The sequence below is a fragment of the Salvelinus alpinus genome, chromosome 15 (genome assembly GCF_045679555.1).
Source record: "Salvelinus alpinus chromosome 15, SLU_Salpinus.1, whole genome shotgun sequence".
Lineage (NCBI taxonomy): Eukaryota > Metazoa > Chordata > Actinopteri > Salmoniformes > Salmonidae > Salvelinus > Salvelinus alpinus.
The window spans coordinates 57,648,544-57,670,627 of record NC_092100.1 but is presented as its reverse complement, the minus strand read 5'-3'; the positions used below and the strand labels follow the sequence as shown (position 1 = coordinate 57,670,627).

Below are 22,084 nucleotides of genomic sequence, written 5' to 3'. Positions count from 1 at the left end.
TAAATTAGCTCATGCATGTATTATTTCCTTTGTCTCCCTATGCAGCTGAAGCATGAGATGTCCAACATCATCAAGGGGATGTTGGTCAACTACACTGGTCAGAACAGGACCACAGAACACACCTGGGACTATGTACAGAGGACGGTGAGTAACTGGACCTGCCTTAGTTACCACTTTATCAATGTTGATATTTACACTGAACAAAAATATAAACACAACATGTAAAGAGCTGGTCCCATGTTTCATGAGCTGAATAACAGATCCCAGAAATGTTCCATGCGCAGAAAAAGCTTATTTCTCTCAAATGTTGTGCACAAATTTGTTTACATCCCTGTTAGTGAGCATTTCTCCTTTGTCAATATAATCCATCCACCTGAAGCTGATTTAACAGCATGATCATTAACCTCTCTAGGGGGTGTGGGACGGTAGCGTCCCACCTGGCCAACATCCGGTGAAATTGCAGAGCGCCAAATTCAAATTAAATTACTATAAATATTTAACTTTCATGAAATCACAAGTGTCAGATTTCAAAAAGGCTTTTCGGTGAAAGCACACCATGCGATTATCTGAGGACAGCGCTCAGCATACAAAACATTACATACAGTTACCAGCCAAGTAGATTAGTCACGAAAGTGAGAAATAGCAATAAAATTAATCACTTACCTTTGATGATCTTCGTATGGTTGCACTCACAAGACTCCCAGTTACACAATAAATGTTAGTTTTGTTCGATAAAGTCCCTCTTTATATCCAAAAACCTCAATTTTGTTGGCGCGTTTTGTTCAGTAATCCAATGGCTCAAAAAATTCCAAATAGTATCCGTAAAGTTCGTAGAAACATGTCAAACAATGTTTATAATCAATCCTCAGGTTTCTTTTAGCATAAATAATCAATAATATTTCAACCAGACAATAGCGTCGTCAATATAAAAGAAAAACAAGAAAGGCGCGCTCTCGGGTCGTGCACAGGAAACAGCTCTGGGGACATCCCACTATCCACTGACTCAAAGTTGTCATTCTCCCTCATTTTTCAGAATAAAAGCCTGAAACAATGTCTAAAGACTGTTCACAACTAGTGGAAGCCGTAGGGAACGGAATCGGGGTCCTATCCCTTTAAATGGTGGATACGCTTTCATTGGAAAAACAGCAATTTCAAAATAATGGCACTTCCTGGATGGATTTTCCTCAGGTTTTCGCCTGCCATTTCAGTTCTGTTATACTCACAGACATTATTTTAACAGTTTTAGAAACTTTGGAGGGTTTTCTATCCAAATCTACTAATTATATGCATATCCTAGCTTCTGGGCCTGAGTAGCAGGCAGTTTACTTTGGGCACGCTTTTCATCCGGAGGTGAAAATAGTACCCCCTACCCTAGTGAGGTTAACCTTTCTAGGACACACGTTCCACTAGCGGAACCCCTGACAACATTCCGCTGAAAAGGCAGTGTGGGAAATTCAAACATCTTTTTTTGAAATATGTAACTTTCACACATTAACAAGTCCAATACAGCAAAATGAAAGATAAACATCTTGTTAATCTACCCATCGTGTCCGATAAAAAAAATGCTTTTCAGCGAAAACACAACATATGATTATGTTAGATCACCGCCAAGTCCAAAAAACACACAGCCATTTTCCCAGCCAAAGATAGGAGTCACAAAAAGCAGAAATAGAGATAAAATAAATCACTAACTTTGATTATCTTCATCAGATGACACTCATAGGACATCATGTTTCACAATACATGTATGTTTTGTTCGATAATGTGCATATTTATATCCAAAAATCTCAGTTTACATTGGCGCCATGTTCAGAAATGCCTCCAAAATATCAGGAGAAATTGCAGAGAGCCACATCAAATAACAGAAATAAACTTTGATGAAAGATACATGTTTTACATAGAATTAAAGATACACTTGTTCTTAATGCAACCGCTGTGTCAGATTTCAAAAAAACTTTACGGAAAAAGCAAACCATGCAATAATCTGAGACGGCGCTCAGATAGAAACAACATTTCTCCGCCATGTGGAGTCAACAGAAATACGAAATGACATGATAAATATTCCCTTACCTTTGATGATCTTCATCAGAATGCACTCCCAGGAATCCTAGTTCCACAATAAATTTATGTTTTGTTCGATAATGTCCATTATTTATTTCCAAGTAGCTACTTTTGTTAGCACGTTTAGTACGCATATCCAAAATGCTCGTGCAGGTCCAAGCGACCTTCGGACGAAAACTTCAAAAAGTTATATTACAGGTCGAACAAACTTGACAAACTAAGTATATAATCAATCTTTAGGATGTTGTTATCATAAATATTCAATAACGTTCCAACCGGAGAATTCCTTTGTGTCTATAGAAGTAATGGAACGCAAGGCGATATCATGCGGAATGCGCGTGACCAGGACCTGGCACTCTGCCAGACCACTGACTCAAACAGCTCCCATCCGGCTCAACATCACAGTAGAAGCTTCATTCAACGTTCTACAGACTGTTGACATCTAGTGGAAGACGTAGGAAGTGCAAACAGATCCATATCCCACTGGGATTTCAATAGGCGATGAGTTGAAAATCGACAAGCCTCAGAATTCTCACTTCCTGTTTGGATTTTTTCTCTGTTTTTTTTCTGCCATATGAGTTCTGTTATACTCACAGACATCATTCAAACAGTTTTAGAAACTTCAGAGTGTATATCCAATAGTAATAATAATATGCATATATATTAGCATCTGGGACAGAGTAGGAGGCCGTTCACTCTGGGCACGCTATTCATCCAAAGTGAAAATGCTGCCCCCTATCCCTAAAAAGTTAAACATGTGCACCTTGTGCTTGAGACAATAAAAGGCCACCCTTTTGTCAAACAACACATTGCCACGGAGGTCTCAAGTTTTGAGGGAACAAGCAATTGGCATGCTGACTGCAGGAATGTCCACCAGAGCACTTGCCAGAGAATTGAATGTTAATTTCTCTACCATAAGCCGCATTCAACGTCGTTTTAGAGAATTTGCATCACAATCGCAGACCACGTGTAACTACGCCAACCCAGGACGACCACATCCGGCTTCTTCACCTGCGGGATCGTCAGTGGGTGTGCGGAGGAGTATTTCTGCCTGAAATACACCCCTTTTGTGATGAAAAACTCATTATGATTGTATGGGCCTGTCTCCCAGGCCCACCAATGGCTGCACCCCTGCCCAGTCATGTGAAATCCATAGATTAGTGCCTAATGAATTTATTTAAATTGACTGATTTCCTTATATGAACTGTAAGTCAGCAACATCTCTGAAATTGTTTCATTTGCGTTTATATTTTTGTTCAGTATAGTTCAGTTGTCAACTGAATGTGATACTGTGCTTTCAAAAGCACAAGCACTCTCACGGCGCTACTTATTCAAAAGGTTTCCACTTTAACATCCCCCTCCCCTGTTCATTCTTGCATATCTGGCTCTCCTGCCAAGCCTATCACCCCATAATGTTCATGCGAGCATCAGGCAAGGAGTGTTGGGTTTCTTCTGCTGTTTGAACATTGTCTGTTTCAGCAAATAATTTAACTGGTACATATGAATCATGCTTTCTCTCCCTATTTCTCTTTCTTTTGTTCTTTCTTTCTGCCAATCCCCCCTCTCTCTCTCTCTCTCCCCCATCCTCTTCCCACCTCCCTGTCCTGCCTCCACCCCCCCCTTCCAGATGAAGTGCTGTGGTTGGACTGGCCCAGGCAACTGGTCGGAGAATGTATGGATCAGGAACAGTTCTGTCTCCATGTACCCCTGCTCCTGTCGGAACAAAACCCTGCCCGGGACAGACGTCAGGGAGACAGGGCTCTGTGAACACTTGTCCAACGACCTGCCGGTCTACGAAACGGTATGTTGAAGGGGGGAGATAGAGAGAGGGGGCGACAGATGTCAAGGAGTAGGCTGTGTGAACACCTGTCTACTGACCTGCCTGTCTACAAAAATGGTATGTTGGAGAGAGGGAGAGGGGGAAGGGATCAGAGCTAAAGAGAGAGGATGGGAGAGGGGGGACTGACATTAGACCATGCTCTACCGATCTGCCAGTCTACGAAACGGTATGGAGGGAGGGAGGGGGACAGATGTCAAGGAGACGGGGCTCTGTGAACACCTGTCTGCTGACCTTCCTGTATACGAAAAAGTATGGAGGGAGGGAGAGGGACAGATGTCAAGGAGACTGGGCTCTGTGAACACCTGTCTGTTGACCTGCCTGTATACGAAGTAGTATGGAGGGAGGGAGAGGGACAGATGTCAAGGAGACTGGGCTCTGTGAACACCTGTCTGCTGACCTTCCTGTATACGAAGTAGTATGGAGGGAGGGAGAGGGACAGATGTCAAGGAGGCTGGGCTCTGTGAACACCTGTCTGCTGACCTGCCTGTATTCGAAATAGTATGGAGGGAGGGAGAGGGACAGATGTCAAGGAGACTGGGCTCTGTGAACACCTGTCTGCTGACCTTCCTGTATACAAAGTAGTATGGAGGGAGGGAGAGGGACAGATGTCAAGGAGGCTGGGCTCTTTGAACACCTGTCTGCTGACCTGCCTGTATTTGAGCCACACCCTGGCTCTTGTTCATTAGGGCAAAACCGTAGCTAAACTTATCTGTTTATATTTAATTTGAACAGAAAATGTATTTTTAGCAAAGGTCTGTCTCATCTCATTACAAAGTTGTATTCCTATATGAATCTAATCAGACTCCACCTGACCATCCGACAGCAACCTAGTCATGTCCCAGATGGTAATTCACAAAGGCAGGACTACAGTAGTACTTAATCACCCTGCTACTGTATGTTGACAGCAGCAATCCCTGTTGTTTGTGTTGAGTCTCTATTCACACAGCAGAGACACACACACAGCAGAGACACACACACAGCAGAGACACACACACAGCAGAGGGCCAATGAATGTTTCCTATGTTTTTCCCGTAAGGCTGTTATTATAGAGGGATACTTTTTATGTTCTCTCTTTCCAGCCAGCCTCTGGTTGTTATTCTACCGCTCTACAGGCCCTGCCAAAGACAACACACACACACACACACACCGGTATGCATGCTGCACTGAGCCTCGTCCAAAGACAACAGTGGTGTTTGGAGAGCACTCTGTGTCCTGACCCGTTTTGATCATCCCTTTATTCATACCTCTTTCTGCACACCTCTCTCTCCCTCTCTCTCCCTGTATCTATTTCTCTCCCCCTCTCTATTTCTCTCAATCTCTCTCTCTCTTCAGGAGAATTCTGAAGAGACTCCGGGATGCTGGCCTTCTAGGCAAAGTTGCAAAGAAAAAGCCATGTCTCAGACTGGTCAATAAAAATAAAAGATTAAGATGGGCAAAATAACACAGACACTGGACAGAGGAACTCTGCCTAGAAGCCCAGCATCCCGGAGTCGCCTCTTCACTGTTGACGTTGAGACTGGTGATTTGTGGGTACTATTTAATGAAGCTGCCAGTTGAGGACTTGTGAGGCGTCTCTCTCTCAAACTAGACACTCTAATGTACTTGTCCTCTTGCTCAGTTGTGCACCGGGGCCTCCCACTCCTCTTTCTATTCTGGTTAGAGACAGTTTGCGCTGTTCTGTGAAGGGAGTAGTACACAGCGATGTACGAGATCTTCAGTGTCTTGGCAATTTCTCGCATGGAATAGCCTTCATTTCTCAGAACAAGAATAGACTGACGAGTTTCAGAAGAAAGGTCTTTGTTTCTGGCCATTTCGAGCCTGTAATCGAACCCACGAATCCACAAATGCTGATGCTCCAGATACTCAACTAGTCTGAAGAAGGACAGTATTATTGCTTCTTTAAACAGGACAACAGTTTTCAGCTGTGCTAACATAATTGCAAAAGGGTTTTCTAATGATTAATTAGCCTTTTAAAATGATAAACTTGGATTAGCTAACAAAACGTGCCATTGGAACACAGGAGTGATGGTTGATGATAATGGGCATCTGTACGCCTATGTACAGTACATTCCATAAAAAATCTGCCGTTTCCAGCTAAAATAGTCATTTACAACATTAACAATGTCTACACTGTATTTCTGATCAATTTGATGTTATTTTAATGGACAAAAAAACATGGACATTTCTAAGTGACCCCAAACTTTTGATCGGTAGAGTATGTACAGTTGAAGTCGGAAGTTTACATACACCTTAGCCAAATACATTTAAACTCCGTTTTTCACCATTTCTGACATTTAATCCTAGTAAAAATTCCCTGTCTTAGGTCAGTTAGGATCACCACTTTATTTTAAGAATGTGAAATGTCAGAATAATAGTAGAGAAAATTATTTATTTCAGCTTTTATTTCTTTCATCACATTCCCAGTGGGTCAGAAGTTTACATACACTCAATTCGTATTTGGTAGCATTGCCTTTAAATTGTTTAACTTGGGTCAAACATTTTGGGTAGCCTTCCACAAGCTTCCCACAATAAGTTGGGTGAATTTTGGCCCATTCCTCCTGACAGAGCTGGTGTAACTGAGTCAGGTTTGTAGGCCTCCTTGTACACACTTTTTCAGTTCTGCCCACAAATGTTCTATAGGATGGAGGTCAGGGCTTTGTGATGGCCACTCCAATACCTTGCCTTTGTTGTCCTTAAGCAATTTTGCAACAACTTTGGAAGTCTGCTTGGGGTCATTGTCTATGTGGATGACCCATTTGCAACCAAGCTTTAACTTCCTGACTGATGTCTTGAGATGTTGCTTTTTCTTCCAAACATAACGATGGTCATTATTGCCAAACAGTTCTATTTCAATTTCATCAGACCAGATGACATTTCTCCAAAAAGTACAATCTTTGTCCCCATGTGCAGTTGCAAACCGTAGTCTGGCTTTTATTTGGTGGTTTTAGAGCAGTGGCTTCTTCCTTGCTGAGCGGCCTTTCAGGTTATGTCGATATAGGACTCGTTTTAATGTGGATATAGATACTTTTGTACCTGTTTCCTCCAGCATCTTCACAAGGTCCTTTTGCTGTTGTTCTGGGATTGATTTGCACTTTTCGCACCAAAGTACGTTCATCTCTAGGGGACAGAACGAGTCTCCGTCCTGAGCGATATGACGGAAGCGTGGTCCCATGGTGTTTATACTTGCGTACTATTGTTTGTACAGATTAACGTGGTACCTTCAGGCATTTGGAAATTGCTCCCTAGGATGAACCAGACTTGTGGAGGTCTGATTTCTTTTGATTTTCCCATGATGTCAAGCAAAGAGGCACTGAGTTGAAAGGTAGGCCTTGAAATACATCCACAGGTACACCTCCAATTGACTCAAATGATGACAATTAGCCTATCAGAAGCTTCTAAAGCCAGGATATATTTTTCTGGAATTGTCCAAGCTGTTTAAAGGCACAGTCAACTTAGTGTATGTTATCTTCTGACCCACTGGAATTGTGGTACAGTGAATTATAAGTTAAATAATCTGTCTGTAAACAATTGTTGTAAAAATTACTTGTCATGCACAAAGTAGATGTCCTAACCGACTTGCTATAGTTTGTTAGCAAGAACTATATGTTTGTTAGCAAGAAATGTGTGGTTTGTTTGAAAAACGAGTTCTAATGACTCCAACCTAAGTGTATGTAAACGACTTCAATTGTATGTATAATATCTGAATCTGTAGCTAGACTCTTACCCGTATACATGGATGAATGCTTCACAGCAGACTGCAACCCCTTTCATTTATTTTTTGGGCAAAAAATGTGGGGCTCAAAGCTGCCCTGAATGACGGGTCGCCACTGTGTACGGTATGTACATTACCTGGATTGTGCCATTTAAAGGTTTTCTAAAATTATAAATATGTCTGTCTCTCTCTCTCCCTCCCCCCTCTCTCTACAGGGCTGCATGCATAGTGTGGAGGGCTGGTTTCTGGAGAACTGTGGAGTTATTCTTGGAATCTGTGTTGGAGTGGCAGTCATTGAGGTACCGCACACACACACAGGCCCTCACACACACATTACATACATGCCCACACACAGTCCCTCATCATGTGAGGTATAAATGTCTATGCATCCTGCACCTTAAAGATTAATAATAGGAGGTCTACTGTGCCCCACCCGGTTTCTGCGCCTGGTGTGGTTGTCTTTGCGTATGCTAGTTTTGGTTTTCATGCTTGTGTGTGTGCTTGCCGTGTGTGTGTGTGCGTGCACGTGTCTGTCTATCGGTGTGTGCATGCATTGGTGCTTTTGGGCACACGTGTGCGTGTGAGTGCGTGCATGCTTTTAGCATAACTAACCCAGTTGTTTCGTCCTCCAGCTTCTGGGAATGATCCTGTCTATGTGCCTGTGTAAAAGTGTTGTCCAGGAGGACTACACCAAAGTACCCAAGTACTGACTATGAAGACCTGAAGACAGGAAAAGCTATACACCACACACAGCATAGAAGCACAGACGTGCAGACACACACTCTGACAGTGAAACACAGACACGCAGCCACACACTCTGACAGTGAAACACAGACACAGTGTCCGGACACACACACACACACGCCCTCTCAATCAAGCACAACGTATGGACCTGTATCTTTTTGGACACACACATTTTGCCTTATCTTTCATCAAATGACTTGGTTTTAGAAGACACTCATCTTTAGGTATTAATGAATTCAACGGTGGGATATAACGTATCTGATGGAGTGAGTGTGAACAAACACCCATGTGAACCCAGGATGTTCCTCAGTTCTCATCTGTTATTTTCTGTCTCTTCCTGAAGCGCTTAATCGGGGTTGTTACGTAATTAGTTAGCAAGCTAGCTTTGTTTGTGAGAGCACTTTAGTGACTTTTTGTGAGCTGTTGATCAGTGAGACAGAGAGAGGACCTGGACCTGTGCTGATCTAGGATCAGGTATCCCCTTTCCGTTCCTTGTCTATTCATTATTATCTAAAAGGCAAGTGATAGTAGATCAGCACTCCTACTTTCTGAAGATGGGCTTTGGGGAGGAGCTTGAGATGCAACACTATGGAACACTGTGGAGGGGGTACTGCAGGAGGGGTATCCCACAGCTGCTATTTGTGGTGCTGGGGTGGGTTTGACTTTTTACTCCACTCTTTCATCTGTCTCTCCACGGAGGCCTTAGTATCTCCTGCCTTCATCTGCCCTCCCTCTTTCTTACGGGTGTGTCTGGTCTGACTGGTCTCCGGGAAAACGAGTAGCTACCAAGATGAATTCATAGATTTCATGAAGTATATTATACACAGAGTGTGCAAAACCTTAGGAACACCTTCCTAATATTGAGTTGCACACCTTTTTTGCCCTCAGAACAAGTCTCAATTCGTCGGGGCATGGACTCTGCAAGGTGTCGAAAGCATTCCACAAGGATGCTGGCCCATGTTGACTCCAATGCTTTCCACAGTTGTGTCAAGTTGGCTGCATGTCCTTTGGGTGGTGGACCATTCTGGATACACACAGGAAACTGTTGAGCATGAAAAACCCAGCAGCGTTGCAGTTTTTGACACACTTAAATCGGTGCCCCTGACACCTACTATCATACCCCGTTCAAAGGCAAATCTTTTGTCTTGCCCATTCACCCTCTGAATAGCACACATACACAATCCATGTCTCAATTGGTCTCAAGGCTTAAAAATTATTCTTTAAACTGTCTCCTCCTCGCCTTCATCTACACTGATTCAAGTGGATTTAGAGCAGGTGTTCCTAATGTTTTGTACACTCAGTGTATATGTGTGTATGATATATTATGCTTGTGTTTTACTTTCTTTTATTATTTTATTTTCCTAATTTCTTTGTAATTCTTTTATGGGTTTTTTAAAAACAATTGGTCATATGACTTTAGTAAGGGACAAATGAGTGATGGTTTGAGTCACTCTGAGCTTGGTCAGCATTTTATATTGGAAAGAAAGCGATCACCTCAGCCCGCCTACTCTGTTTATGTTTTATTTTCAGAATGCTATTCTTTGTTTCCACTCTTATTGTGTGCGCCCCAAATTGCAACCGATTCCCTATATAGTGCACTCTACTTTTGACCAAAGCCCTATGTATCCCATATGAGCCCTGGTCAAAAGTGGTATACTTTATAGGAAAAAGGGCACCATTTGGCATGCAGACATTGTCTCTTATTAACTACAGTCTGGCTGGGTGATGTAGTAGCATCACTGCTATTATCAGCACTATTTCCTGTGGAATAGGCATAGAAATTGGGTCCTGACTTTATGTAGCTATTGTAGTCAGACTGTTGGTGAAACTGTTGGTTCCCTTAGGTCTCTGGTCTTCAGCCCAAGAATTCCACCACCATGACTGTCAGCCCTTTAAGAGGTTGCTACATTTCTCATTTCAGCATTACTTATATAACTACACATTCAAAAACAGATGTATTATTATTGTATTAAGTTGGCTGTTTTCGACACGAAGAGGAGAGTTTTTATGAAAATCCCTGTGAAGTCCTCTTTGTACTGCCAAACTTAGACTTTTATAATTGAACTTATATTGTGTTTTGAAAGTTTCTATTTGACTCAATAGAAACATTCTAAAGTCATGTATTTGTTGTATGTTACATGTAAGGGTGTTCCTGGAGTTAGAAGCCATGTTGAAAAGGAAAACTATTGGGACTTTTTATTCAGTATCAAGAATTGTTAATAAACTGAATCCATCACAAACCATGAGCAGTATTATATATTTTTAAGAAACTATAAAAACAAGGATTTATACTGTATTTGTGAGTTTTATTTTTTATTTTTTGTGGACTGTCTTGTTGATATAGGAAGAAGACTCACAATCTGCAGTTTTACAGTGCTTTCGTAAAGTATTCAGACCCCTTGAGATTTACCACATGTTGTTATCTTACAGCCTTATTCTAAAATGTATTAGAAAACAAAATGTATCATCAATCTACACACAATGCCCTATAATGACAAAGCAAAAACAGATGTTTAGAAATATTTGCTAATTCTTTCAAAATAAAACAAGGAAATATCACATTGACATAAGTATTCAGACCCTTTACTCAGCACTTTGTTGAAGCACCTTTGGTAGCCATTACAGCATCGAGTCTTCTTGGGTATGACGCTACAAGCTTGGCACATCTGTTTATGGGAAGTTTCTCCCATTCTTCTCGGTTGGGTTCAAGTCCGGGCTCTGGCTGAGCCACTCAAGGACATTCAGAGACTTGTCCCGAAGCCACACCTGCATTGTCTTTGCTGTGTGCTTAGTGTCGTTTTCCTGTTGGAAGGTGAACCTATGCCCCACTTTGAGGGTTTGAGCGCTCTGGAGAAGGTTTTCATCAAGGATCACTGTACTTTGCTCTGTTCATCTTTGCCTCGATCCTGAGTAGTCTCCCAGTCCCTGCCTTTGAAAACATCCCCACAGCATGATGCTGCCACCACCATGCTTCACCGTAGGGATGGTACCAGATTTCTTCCAGATGTGGCGCTTGGCATACAGGCCAAAGATTTCCATCTTGGTTTCATCAGACCAAAGAATATTGTTTCTCATGGTCTGAGAGTCTTTGGGTGCCTTTTGGCAAACTCCAAGCGGGCTGTCATGTACTTTTTATTGAGGAGTGGCTTCCGTCTGGCCACTCTACCATAAAGGCCTGATTGGTGGAGTGCTGCAGAGATGGTTGTCCTTCTGGAAGGTTCTCCCATCTCCACAGAATAACTCTAAAGCTTTTGGTCACGTCCCTGACCAAGGCCCTTCTCCTCAATTGCTCAGTTTGGCCGGGTGGCCAGCTCTAGGAAGAGTCTTGGTGGTTCCAAACTTCCATTTAAGAATGATGGATGCCACTGTGTTCTTGGGGACCTTCAATTCTGCAGAAATATTTTGCTACCCTTCCCCAGATCTGTGCCTCGACACAATCCTGTCTCGGAGCACTGAGGACATTTCCTTCGACCCCATGGCTTGGTTTTTGCTCTGATCAATGGAAACAGGATGCACCTGAGCTCAATTTTGAGTCTCATAGCAAAGGGTCTGATTTCTAAATCATAGCAAAGGGTCTGATTTGTTATATATTTGCAAACATTTCTAAACCTTTTTTGCTTTGTCATTGTGAGGTATTGTGTGTAGATTGCTGAGGAATTTTATTTATTTAATCCATTTTAGAATAAGGCTACAACATAACAAAATGTGGAAAAAGTCAAGGGATCTGAAATGTGGCCAAGGCAGGATCAGACACCTGCAATACTGAACACAGCCAGAAGAGAGCAGCATAGGCACACAGTTAATGTCTGTCTGCCCCAGCTGAGCAGAGAGTAATGTTGAAAGCCTCGGCCTATATTCATAAAGCGTCTGAGAGTATAAATGCTGATCTAGGATCAGTATTAGATAATAATGGATTAAGATTACACGGGCGGAGTAGTCTGATCCTAGATCAGCACTGCTACTCGGAAACGCGTTGTGGATACTGGCCCTGGTGGAGCAAGAGTACAGGAAAAAATCAGAGGGAGGATCCTGGTTTGCTTTGTTTAATTGTTTCCCATGTACAGTATCAGAATAGACCATAGATCATAACTTGCATTCATTTCAAACCTAGCAGAGGGTATGCCTGTAGCCTATTTGTAAGGTGTGCAGATATACAGCTCTCTTTGTTGGAACATATGCAGGTGCCCTCATCTTCAACCTGTGCCCACCCTGTTCACTATGAGAACCTGCATATGGTAGGTGTTAACCCATGATTGAACTGACTGAAGTAGGCTATTAGGATCTCATTCATCACTCAACAATGTTTCAAAGGACTTACTGATGTAATCTGTGTCAATGATAAAGACCCTGCTCCTTCTTTAAAGCAAGAGCCTTGAGGGAGAAAACAGAATGAGAAATGCTGACAGTTTTTTATTTTGTTTTGTGTTATTTTGTTCTCTGTTTTGTGTTGCTCTTTCATTTGGCTTTTTGATGGAGCTCTGCTTAGTCTCGTGTCTGGTTTGTGTGTATGTGTGTGTCTGAGGGGTTCTGGATGGATTCAGCAGCACTCGGCCATGGCCACGAGCCCACTCTCAGCACAACCCTCACACATACACTCGGAGGAAGAAGGAAGGTCTCCTCTCCTCTGTTTCTGTCACTAGGGCCAGGAGGTGGGACACAGGTATTGGCTCTAAACGATCCTTCAGACAGAGCATGAGATAATGGGAAGGTTATAGAGTGGTGAAGGCTAGAAGCCTATGAACAGTGTATAATCTACTCTTTTGAGCATGTGGGAACACTGCTATGGTAGAGGTGTGAATGTAGCAGGTTATATCACGTTTATAACCAGTGTGTAGATATATTTGATGTAAGTTAGCAATGCTAAAGTTTTAACATGTAGCTAAAATTGAATCTAGCCAATGGCTGCAAGGGTCAGGGTTAGTTGTAACAAGCCTAAGGAGGTCTGGGTGCAGTGCTGGGAATGCAAATTATGGACCCACCAAGCCTGCACCCCAGGACTACATTACCACTGTCACAACTGACTGGCTGATTGAACATGTCTGACATTCACTCACTTCTGGCCGCCGGTCCCATGGCTGTGGGTGATAATCCAACCCGGATGTAGGTATAGGGTTAGTGCTGCTGCCTACTGCCCCTCTTTCTCTCTCTCTCTCACACACACACACACACACACACACACACACACACACACACTTCCACTCCCACAGCAGCGTCCCTTACTACAGTGCTCACTATAGTGGGCATCCTCAGGCTGGACCCCCCCTCACGCTACAGTGGTCACCGGTGGCACCCCATCACCTCCACCTGTTGGCCTGAGTATATTGAAGCCAAGATCAATGATATACAGAATGATGGGGGGGGGGGGGACTTTCGAGTACTTTAAATGAAATTATGGGCAGAAAGACACATTCAACTCCATCTTTCATTGAATCAGATGGCTTAATCGTCACAAAAACATTTGATGTTGACAATTATGTTTGGCACGGTGGCTGTAAACCTAGACAGGAAATGCCAACATGAACAGTGAGACATCGTAATCATGCATAGTAGCACTATCAAAAACAGAATGTGTCCAGATAAATATATTTTATAATTATGGATGACTCTTACCCGACACACTTGTCTAAATTGATGGGTCACGTGAAGGAAATGCTATAACCACTCCTCACCCACATCTAGCTAAGTGGATGGGTTACTATTGTCTAGACATGTACACATGTTCATGAAATACAATAGATGGCCTTAATCACCCCCAGACACACCTTATAGGTCATGTAATAATGTAATAAACCGAAGCGGAGTCTTTTGTTTAGACAAGTAGCTAGCATAATCCCAACTCATATTGCTACCAGTACAAACATTGTCATAGCTGTAGTATGAATTTGCAGCTAGCTAAAGCTAACAAACTAGGTTCAATGTTAGCTAGCTAACATTAGGCTACAACTAGCAATGCAAATAGATTTCTGATTCAAGTAATATTACTACAAGTTTGTAGTAATATTACCACAAGAGAGCCAGCAAGCTAACATTCTCTAGCTAACTAACAGTACACTTTAACTTGCAATAAAAACAATTATCTGACAAAATTTGAAACTATAACTGAAATTGTAGCAAGACTCTTACCCGCATACATGGATGTACGCTTCAAGGCAGACTGGAACCACTTAACTCTGTTTTGTTTGTAGCTACAGTGTGTTTAACTCTGTTTTGTTTGGCCAGCAGTCTGTTAAGTCACTCTGGTTCACACTTACTGTGGCGTGTGCAGAAAGTAGCCCATCACTTTTTCCAACTGATCTGTCGATAGCACCTGCTAAATTCAGGGCATCAATGTTGTTGAGAAAAGTCGCAAAACTTTTGTAGTCCTCGACTAACGTTATATCTTTCAAAAACAACGCGGTAGAAAGGACTAACAAGGCCTCTCGAGTGGTGCAGCGGTCTAAGGCACTATGACTGAAGCGTCACTACAGACCCGGTTTTGATCCTGGGCTGTGTCACAACCGCTCGTGACCAGGAGTCCGGCTGTGACCCCCCCCCCCCTCCAAAAAAAAGGACTATCCACACATACTGAACAGCTCACGTTACAGACAGAAGCAGGCTACATGGCAGACCAATCCAATCTCATCTCCCGGGCATGTCCAGCCCGCCCATTATCTCAGCCAATCATGGCTAGTGGGAAGGTTCCTACCTTTTTCTGTGGCTACACCAACTAGGCTTGTAATTTAACAATTTTATTTGTATTTACGGATGGAATACAGGTTTGTTATTAAGGCACATGAAGACATTTCAGAAGGCATTTGCAAAAAAAAAAACGCATTTTGATCAAAAATAAATGTTTACGTTCAAATCCTTCTCCTGTGAAGTAATGATGTGTGACACACACCTAGTTTTCTGAAACGAGTCACAAATGAGCGATGATTGGTTGAAAGAATATGGTAATAATAATAAGATTGTGGGAGATGTACTGTTACTGTAGCTCAGAATCCATGATATGGCACAGAAATCTATCTAATAGAACACAGAGCGTTTTCTTTAATGGAGCTTCTCTAATGTTAAACATAAAGTGGAGTGGAGTGTACTGCAAGGCAGCTCTCTTGGCCCTGTACTGTTTTCTATTTTTACCAATGACCTGTTACTGCATTAAACAAAGCTTGTCTCCATGTATGCTGATGACTCAACTTTATACGTGTCAGCAACCACAGCTAGTGAAATCACTGTTTTGGAATGGGTGGCCAGTAATAAACTGGTCCTGAACATCTCTAAACCTCAGAGCATTGTATTTGGTACAAAATTCCCTAAGTTCTAGATCTCAGCTGAATCTGGTAATGAATGATGTGGCTGTTGAGCAAGTTGAGGAGACAAAATTACTTGGTATTACTTTAGGTTGTAAACTCATGGTCAAAACATATTGATTCAATGGTTGTAAAGATGGGGAGAGGTCTGTCCATGATAAAGATCCTGAGTATTGTCAAGTGCTGCAAAGAAGGACCTAGTTAAGCTGCATCTGGCCCAGAACAGAGCGGCACGTTTTGCTCTTCATTGTAATCAGAGGGCTGATATCAATACTATGCATCAATACTATGGTCCCGTGTGGCTCAGTTGGTAGAGCATGGCGCTTGCAACGCCAGGGTTGTGGGTTCATTCCCCACGGGGGGACCAGGATGAATATGTATGAACTTTCCAATTTGTAAGTCGCTCTGGATAAGAGTGTCTGCTAAATGACTTAAATGTAAATGTAATGCATGCCAGTGTCTTTTGGCTAAGAGTTGAGGAAAGGCTGACTGCATTGCTTATTGTTTCTATAAGACACATTGTGTTGGAAATTCTAAATTGTTTGCGTAGATACATACGATCAGGGGTCTTTTCACAGTCCCCAGTTCCAGAACAAAATTAAAGACGCATATAGTATTATACAGAGCCATGATTGCGTGGAACTCATATAGCATAAGTAGCCAAGTACAATAGCATTACAATAGCAATACCTAGTATGGCCTAGTACAATAGCATTAATACAAACACACACACACGCTAGTGATGCACAGGGTGACTCATAACCCGGTTCAGAGCGGGCGGTTTGAGGGTCATGAAATATTGTGTGGATGAATGGCAGGTGGGTGGCTGGCGGGTTGAATAAAGAGAAGACCATACATAAAAAAATCCAAAAATGTATCATTCTTGTGTAATTTATATCTACAGGCTACATTGAGGTTTTTCTTTCATTAAATCTGGCATTAGTGTGTAAACCTAAGCTTTAGGACCTAACTGTACAAGCACCAAATAGCCTACACGCCAATGGCCGAAGGCTTTTGGGAACGCGCAGAACAAGTATGACCACTAACCACTTTTCCATCTACAGTTTTAATGCGAGTAAAGTCATACTATATATATTTTTAAATCACTACAGGAAGTTTTGGGTACAATTTTATAGATGCAGGAAAATCAGTTCTTTGTTTGACATGGTGGGATCGTTTCGTGTCGATATAATACATTATGTGACTAATGGTTTTGGAAATGCCTTTATGTGCAAATATTGATATAATAACCATGATATGGAAGTAAACTGTCACCACCGATAAATCCACTATAATTGAGAATTTCAATAAGCCTTTTTCTACGGCTGGCCATGCTTTCCACCTGGCTACCCCTACCCCGGTCAACAGCACTGCACCCCCCACAGCAACTCGCCCAAGCCTTCCCCATTTCTCCTTCTCCCAAATCCAGTCAGCTGATGTTCTGAAAGAGCTGCAAAATCTGGACCCCTACAAATCAGCCGGGCGACAATCTGGACCCTTTCTTTCTAAAATGATCTGCCGAAATTGTTGCAACCCCTATTACTAGCCTGTTCAACCTCTCTTTCGCGTCGTCTGAGATTCCCAAAGATTGGAAAGCAGCTGCGGTCATCCCCCTCTTCAAAGGGGGGGACACTCTTGACCCAAACTGCTACAGACCTATATCTATCCTACCCTGTCTATCTAAGGTCTTCGAAAGCCAAGTCAACAAACAGATTACCGACCATTTCGAATCCCACCATACCTTCTCCGCTATGCAATCTGGTTTCAGAGCTGGTGCACCTAAGCCACGCTCAAGGTCCTAAACGATATCCTAACCGCCATCGATAAGAAACAATACTGTGCAGCCGTATTCATTGACCTGGCCAAGGCTTTCGACTCTGTCAATCACCACATCCTCATCGGCAGACTCGATAGCCTTGGTTTCTCAAATGATTGCCTCGCCTGGTTCACCAACTACTTCTCTGATAGTGTTCAGTGTGTCAAATCGGAGGGCCTGTTGTCCGGGCCGCTGGCAGTCTCTATGGGGGTGCCACAGGGTTCAATTCTTGGACCGACTCTCTTCTCTGTATACATCAATGATGTCGCTCTTGCTGCTGGTGAGTCTCTGATCCACCTCTATGCAGACGACACCATTCTGTATACTTCTGGCCCTTCTTTGGACACTGTGTTAACAACCCTCCAGACGAGCTTCAATGCCATACAACTCTCCTTCCGTGGCCTCCAATTGCTCTTAAATACAAGTAAAACTAAATGCATGCTCTTCAACCGATCGTTGCCTGCACCTGCCCGCCCGTCCAACATCACTACTCTGGACGGTTCTGACTTAGAATATGTGGACAACTACAAATACCTAGGTGTCTGGTTAGACTGTAAACTCTCCTTCCAGACTCACATCAAACATCTCCAATCCAAAGTTAAATCGAGAATTGGCTTCCTATTTCGCAACAAAGAATCCTTCACTCATGCTGCCAAACATACCCTTGTAAAACTGACCATCCTACCGATCCTCGACTTCGGCGATGTCATTTACAAAATAGCCTCCAATACCCTACTCAATAAATTGGATGCAGTCTATCACAGTGCCATCTGTTTTGTCACCAAAGCCCCATATACTACCCACCACTGCGACCTGTACGCTCTCGTTGGCTGGCCCTCGCTTCATACTCGTCGCCAAACCCACTGGCTCCAGGTCATCTACAAGACCCTGCTAGATAAAGTCCCCCCTTATCTCAGCTCGCTGGTCACCATAGCAGCACCCACCTGTAGCAAGCGCTCCAGCAGGTATATCTCTCTGGTCAAAACCAATTCTACCTTTGGCCGCCTCTCCTTCCAGTTTTCTGCTGCCAATGACTGGAATGAACTACAAAAATCTCTGAAACTGGAAAAACTTATCTCCCTCACTAGCTTTAAGCACCAGCTGTCAGAGCAGCTCACAGATTACTGCACCTGTATATAGCCCATCTATAATTTAGCCCAAACAACTACCTCTCCCCCTACTGTATTTATTTATTTATTTATTTATTTTGCTCCTTTGCACCCCATTATTTCTATTTCTACTTTGCACATTCTTCCACTGCAAATCTACCATTCCAGTGTTTTACTTGCTATATTGTATTTACTTCGCCACCATGGCCTTTTATTAATTTGTTTTGCCTTTTCTTCCCTTATCTCACCTCATTTGCTCACATTGTATATAGACTTATTTTTCTACTTTATTATTGACTGTATGTTTGTTTTCCTCCATGTGTAACTCTGTGTTGTTGTATGTGTCAAACTGCTTTGCTTTATCTTGGCCAGGTCGCAATTGTAAATGAGAACTTGTTCTCAACTTGCCTACCTGGTTAAATAAAGGTGAAATAAAGTAAATAAATAAAATCTTGGAGTCACTCGATGATATGGTGTGTGGTCCTCCCACTACGACTCGGGAAGCATCGATCATCATGTCACCAGAATAAGACCCTCAATAATTTTTGTAAAAGAGCATCAAGCTCATCACCTTGCACATTCGCCACCCTGTGGAATTCATCGTCATTGATTTAATCAGTAGCCTAATAAACTGCATGCTTTCCTGAGTCGTAGTTTCCACCGCCATTTCTCACATCATTTATTTTACCGACAAAAAAAGATCCTACCATGTCCCAACAATGAACAAATTGTCTGTCGGCAATTATAACATTGTACCACCATTTCATGTTTCCATCAGCCGGGTCGTGACTTTTTTTTATGCGTAATGTAATTCATCCGCATGAAATGGTTGAATGGAAACATGGCAAGTGGTGGGGAAATTAGCATAGTGTCTTTATGTGGATTTTATAATATTCTATAAATCTGTTGCCAATTGGATGGAAACCTAGCTAGTGTCAGAGTTTAATTCAATAAGAGAAATGCCGCGAAATTGAGATTTTAAAATAGAGGGACAGGGACAGAAAAGCAATGTTTGGGAATGATTTAGTGAAGTGGTAGAAGAGGATGATAGCAGTGAATGTTGCGTGTGATGATTGTGATGTGTGATGAGGCGCTATTCAAATTCGACAGTCACAAGATGGCGACTTCAAATAGGCCTATGGCACGTCAAGCGAACTGTAGCCTACTGTTCAGATGGGTAAAATGGAAACTGAAATCTGGACACTGACTGTAGGTCTATAACCTCGCACATAGCCTTAATATTAACTATCTTTATCACCGTCAATAAAAGCTGATAGTATTTCAACCACATAAAATATGCATCCAAGCCAAACTGAAATCAGAAACATGTTGGCTCGTTTTTACAGCTTGCTATTTCCTTACAACCAGTCAAACTGATGTAACTTGAACATTTTGCACAAAGCATCATTCCCGTTTTCTTTTCGTTATTGCATTCCCGGTCCCTAAAACATCTTGGCTCTGCGAAAGAAGCAGAGCTGAAAGAGAACTTTACCGATGTCAACTAGAGTGAGGCATTCAAAAATGCATGGCATTATTCAGGTGAGCAAGGGTATATTTAGTCTTCTAGGGCAACATATAATGACAGAAAAGAAGCAGAAACATCTATATCCTGCACCCTGTCAAAATATTGTAGCGCCATCTCTGAGTGTAGCATATATTTGTTGTTAGGGCCGGGTGTGGGAATCAGAGTTTCACTTTATCACATACGGGCATCAGGGTATAAATGTATCACATATAGTCGTGCGGTTGCTGATGGGTTATTAGCAACTGAGGGTGGCGCACCACTAACACATATACACACACTCAGAAGCACATTAGCCTCAAACACACACACTCATATGCAAACATACACACACACACATATACTCTAGTTGTCCAAGAATCACTCCCTTGCCAGATTTAGATTGCCTTAAGCCTGGAGGTAACAGAGATGTGCTCTGAGTCACTGTCTGAGCTCACATACCAGGGAGAGAAGGAGAGGGAGAGAGAAGAGGAGTCTGAGGAGGGAGCAAGAGGGAGGAGAGATAGAGAGAGAGGGATGGAGAGAGGAACAGAGAGAGGGATCAGTCTCATTCCATTAGCTGTTTAAATTGTTCCTCTGATAGGCAGTGCGGCATCGTGTCTCGGGTCCCAGATTAGTGGCTGCTCCATAAGCCTAATTTCCTGCTCAGCAGCCCACCATCACCTAGCACGGAGCTCAAAATGACTCACAACACCCTCCCCATCCCGAAATGAATATGGTGCAGCTCCAGCCCTGCCAGAGATCAGGGAACATCAGGAATATGAGTCTGTGAAAGCATGCTGTTTCCAGCCTCACGCTGTAGAGAGGGTGAGAGACAGAGAAAGAGATTTGGAGCCAGGTCCAAATGAACACTCCTCCTCTCCTATAGATCCCATACAGAGTGACACACATGCACGATTTACATTTGACTTTATCTGGATAAGTCTGTGGCTTCTGATGGATTGACATAGCGGCTGGGTGTTGTTATTCCTGCTTATCTCACCAGCGCTAAAGAAGTCGATTCATTTGTGTGGCTCAGATTACACCCTAGATGTGTTTAAACTTCATAAAAGTTAATTTAAACTGTAATGTGATGTGATCGCTCGCAGTTAGGGAGTGTGTGTGTCTATCTCTTCTGTACAACTCCAACCACATGACACTGATTGATGGAGGTGGGTGTAGAAAGAGTAGAGAGTATCTTGTGAGAGTAGAGTTGATTGCCGCTACAGGCAGCAGTGTTAGGATTCTCATTAACCTATGGTAATGCATCTGTCACACTGATCTGATCGGCTGATCGAGCCTCACAGCACAGTTGTAGGGGATGGCTATCCACGCTCAGCTATCTACGCTTCAGTTGTCTCTCTCTCTCTCTGTGTGTGTGTCTCTCTCTCTCTGTGTGTGTGTGTCTCTCTCTCTGTGTGTGTGTGTGTCTGTCTTTCTCTGTGTGTGTGTGTGTGTCTCTCTCTGTGTGTGTGTGTGTGTCTGTCTTTCTCTGCGTGTGTGTGTGTGTCTGTCTTTCTCTGCGTGTGTGTGTGTGTGTGTCTTTCTCTGCATGTGTGTGTGTGTCTGTCTTTCTCTGCGTGTGTGTGTGTGTCTGTCTTTCTCTGTGTGTATCTCTGTCTGTCTGTCTGTGTCTGTCTGTCTGTGTCTGTCTGTCTGTGTCTGTCTGTCTGTGTCTGTCTGTGTCTGTCTGTCTGTGTCTGTCTGTCTGTGTCTGTCTGTGTCTGTCTGTGTCGGTCTGTGTCTGTATGTCTGTGTCTGTCTGTGTCTGTCTGTCTGTCTGTCTGTCTGTGTCTGTCTGTCTGTCTGTCTGTCTGTGTCTGTCTGTCTGTGTCTGTCTGTGTCTGTCTGTCTGTGTCTGTCTGTGTCTGTCTGTCTGTGTCTGTCTGTGTCTGTCTGTCTGTGTCTGTCTGTCTGTGTCTGTCTGTCTGTGTCTGTCTGTCTGTCTGTGTCTGTCTGTCTGTGTCTGTCTGTATGTGTCTGTCTGTCTGTCTGTCTGTCTGTCTGTGTCT

General features: G+C 42.9%; 1 protein-coding gene across 1 annotated transcript in view; it reads left to right on the top strand.

Moving 5' to 3' along the window:
- LOC139540407 (CD82 antigen-like) overlaps nucleotides 1–10,597 on the top strand; it is a 59,823-nt gene extending 49,226 nt beyond the window's left edge. Inside the window, exons 6-9 of the mRNA XM_071344205.1 lie at nucleotides 46–144; nucleotides 3,689–3,862; nucleotides 7,829–7,912; nucleotides 8,246–10,597. Of these exons, the coding sequence (XP_071200306.1) occupies nucleotides 46–144; nucleotides 3,689–3,862; nucleotides 7,829–7,912; nucleotides 8,246–8,323 (435 nt within the window). The 3' untranslated portion in view covers nucleotides 8,324–10,597. The remainder of the gene's footprint in view (nucleotides 1–45; nucleotides 145–3,688; nucleotides 3,863–7,828; nucleotides 7,913–8,245) is intronic.
- Nucleotides 10,598–22,084: the final 11,487 nt, after the last annotated feature.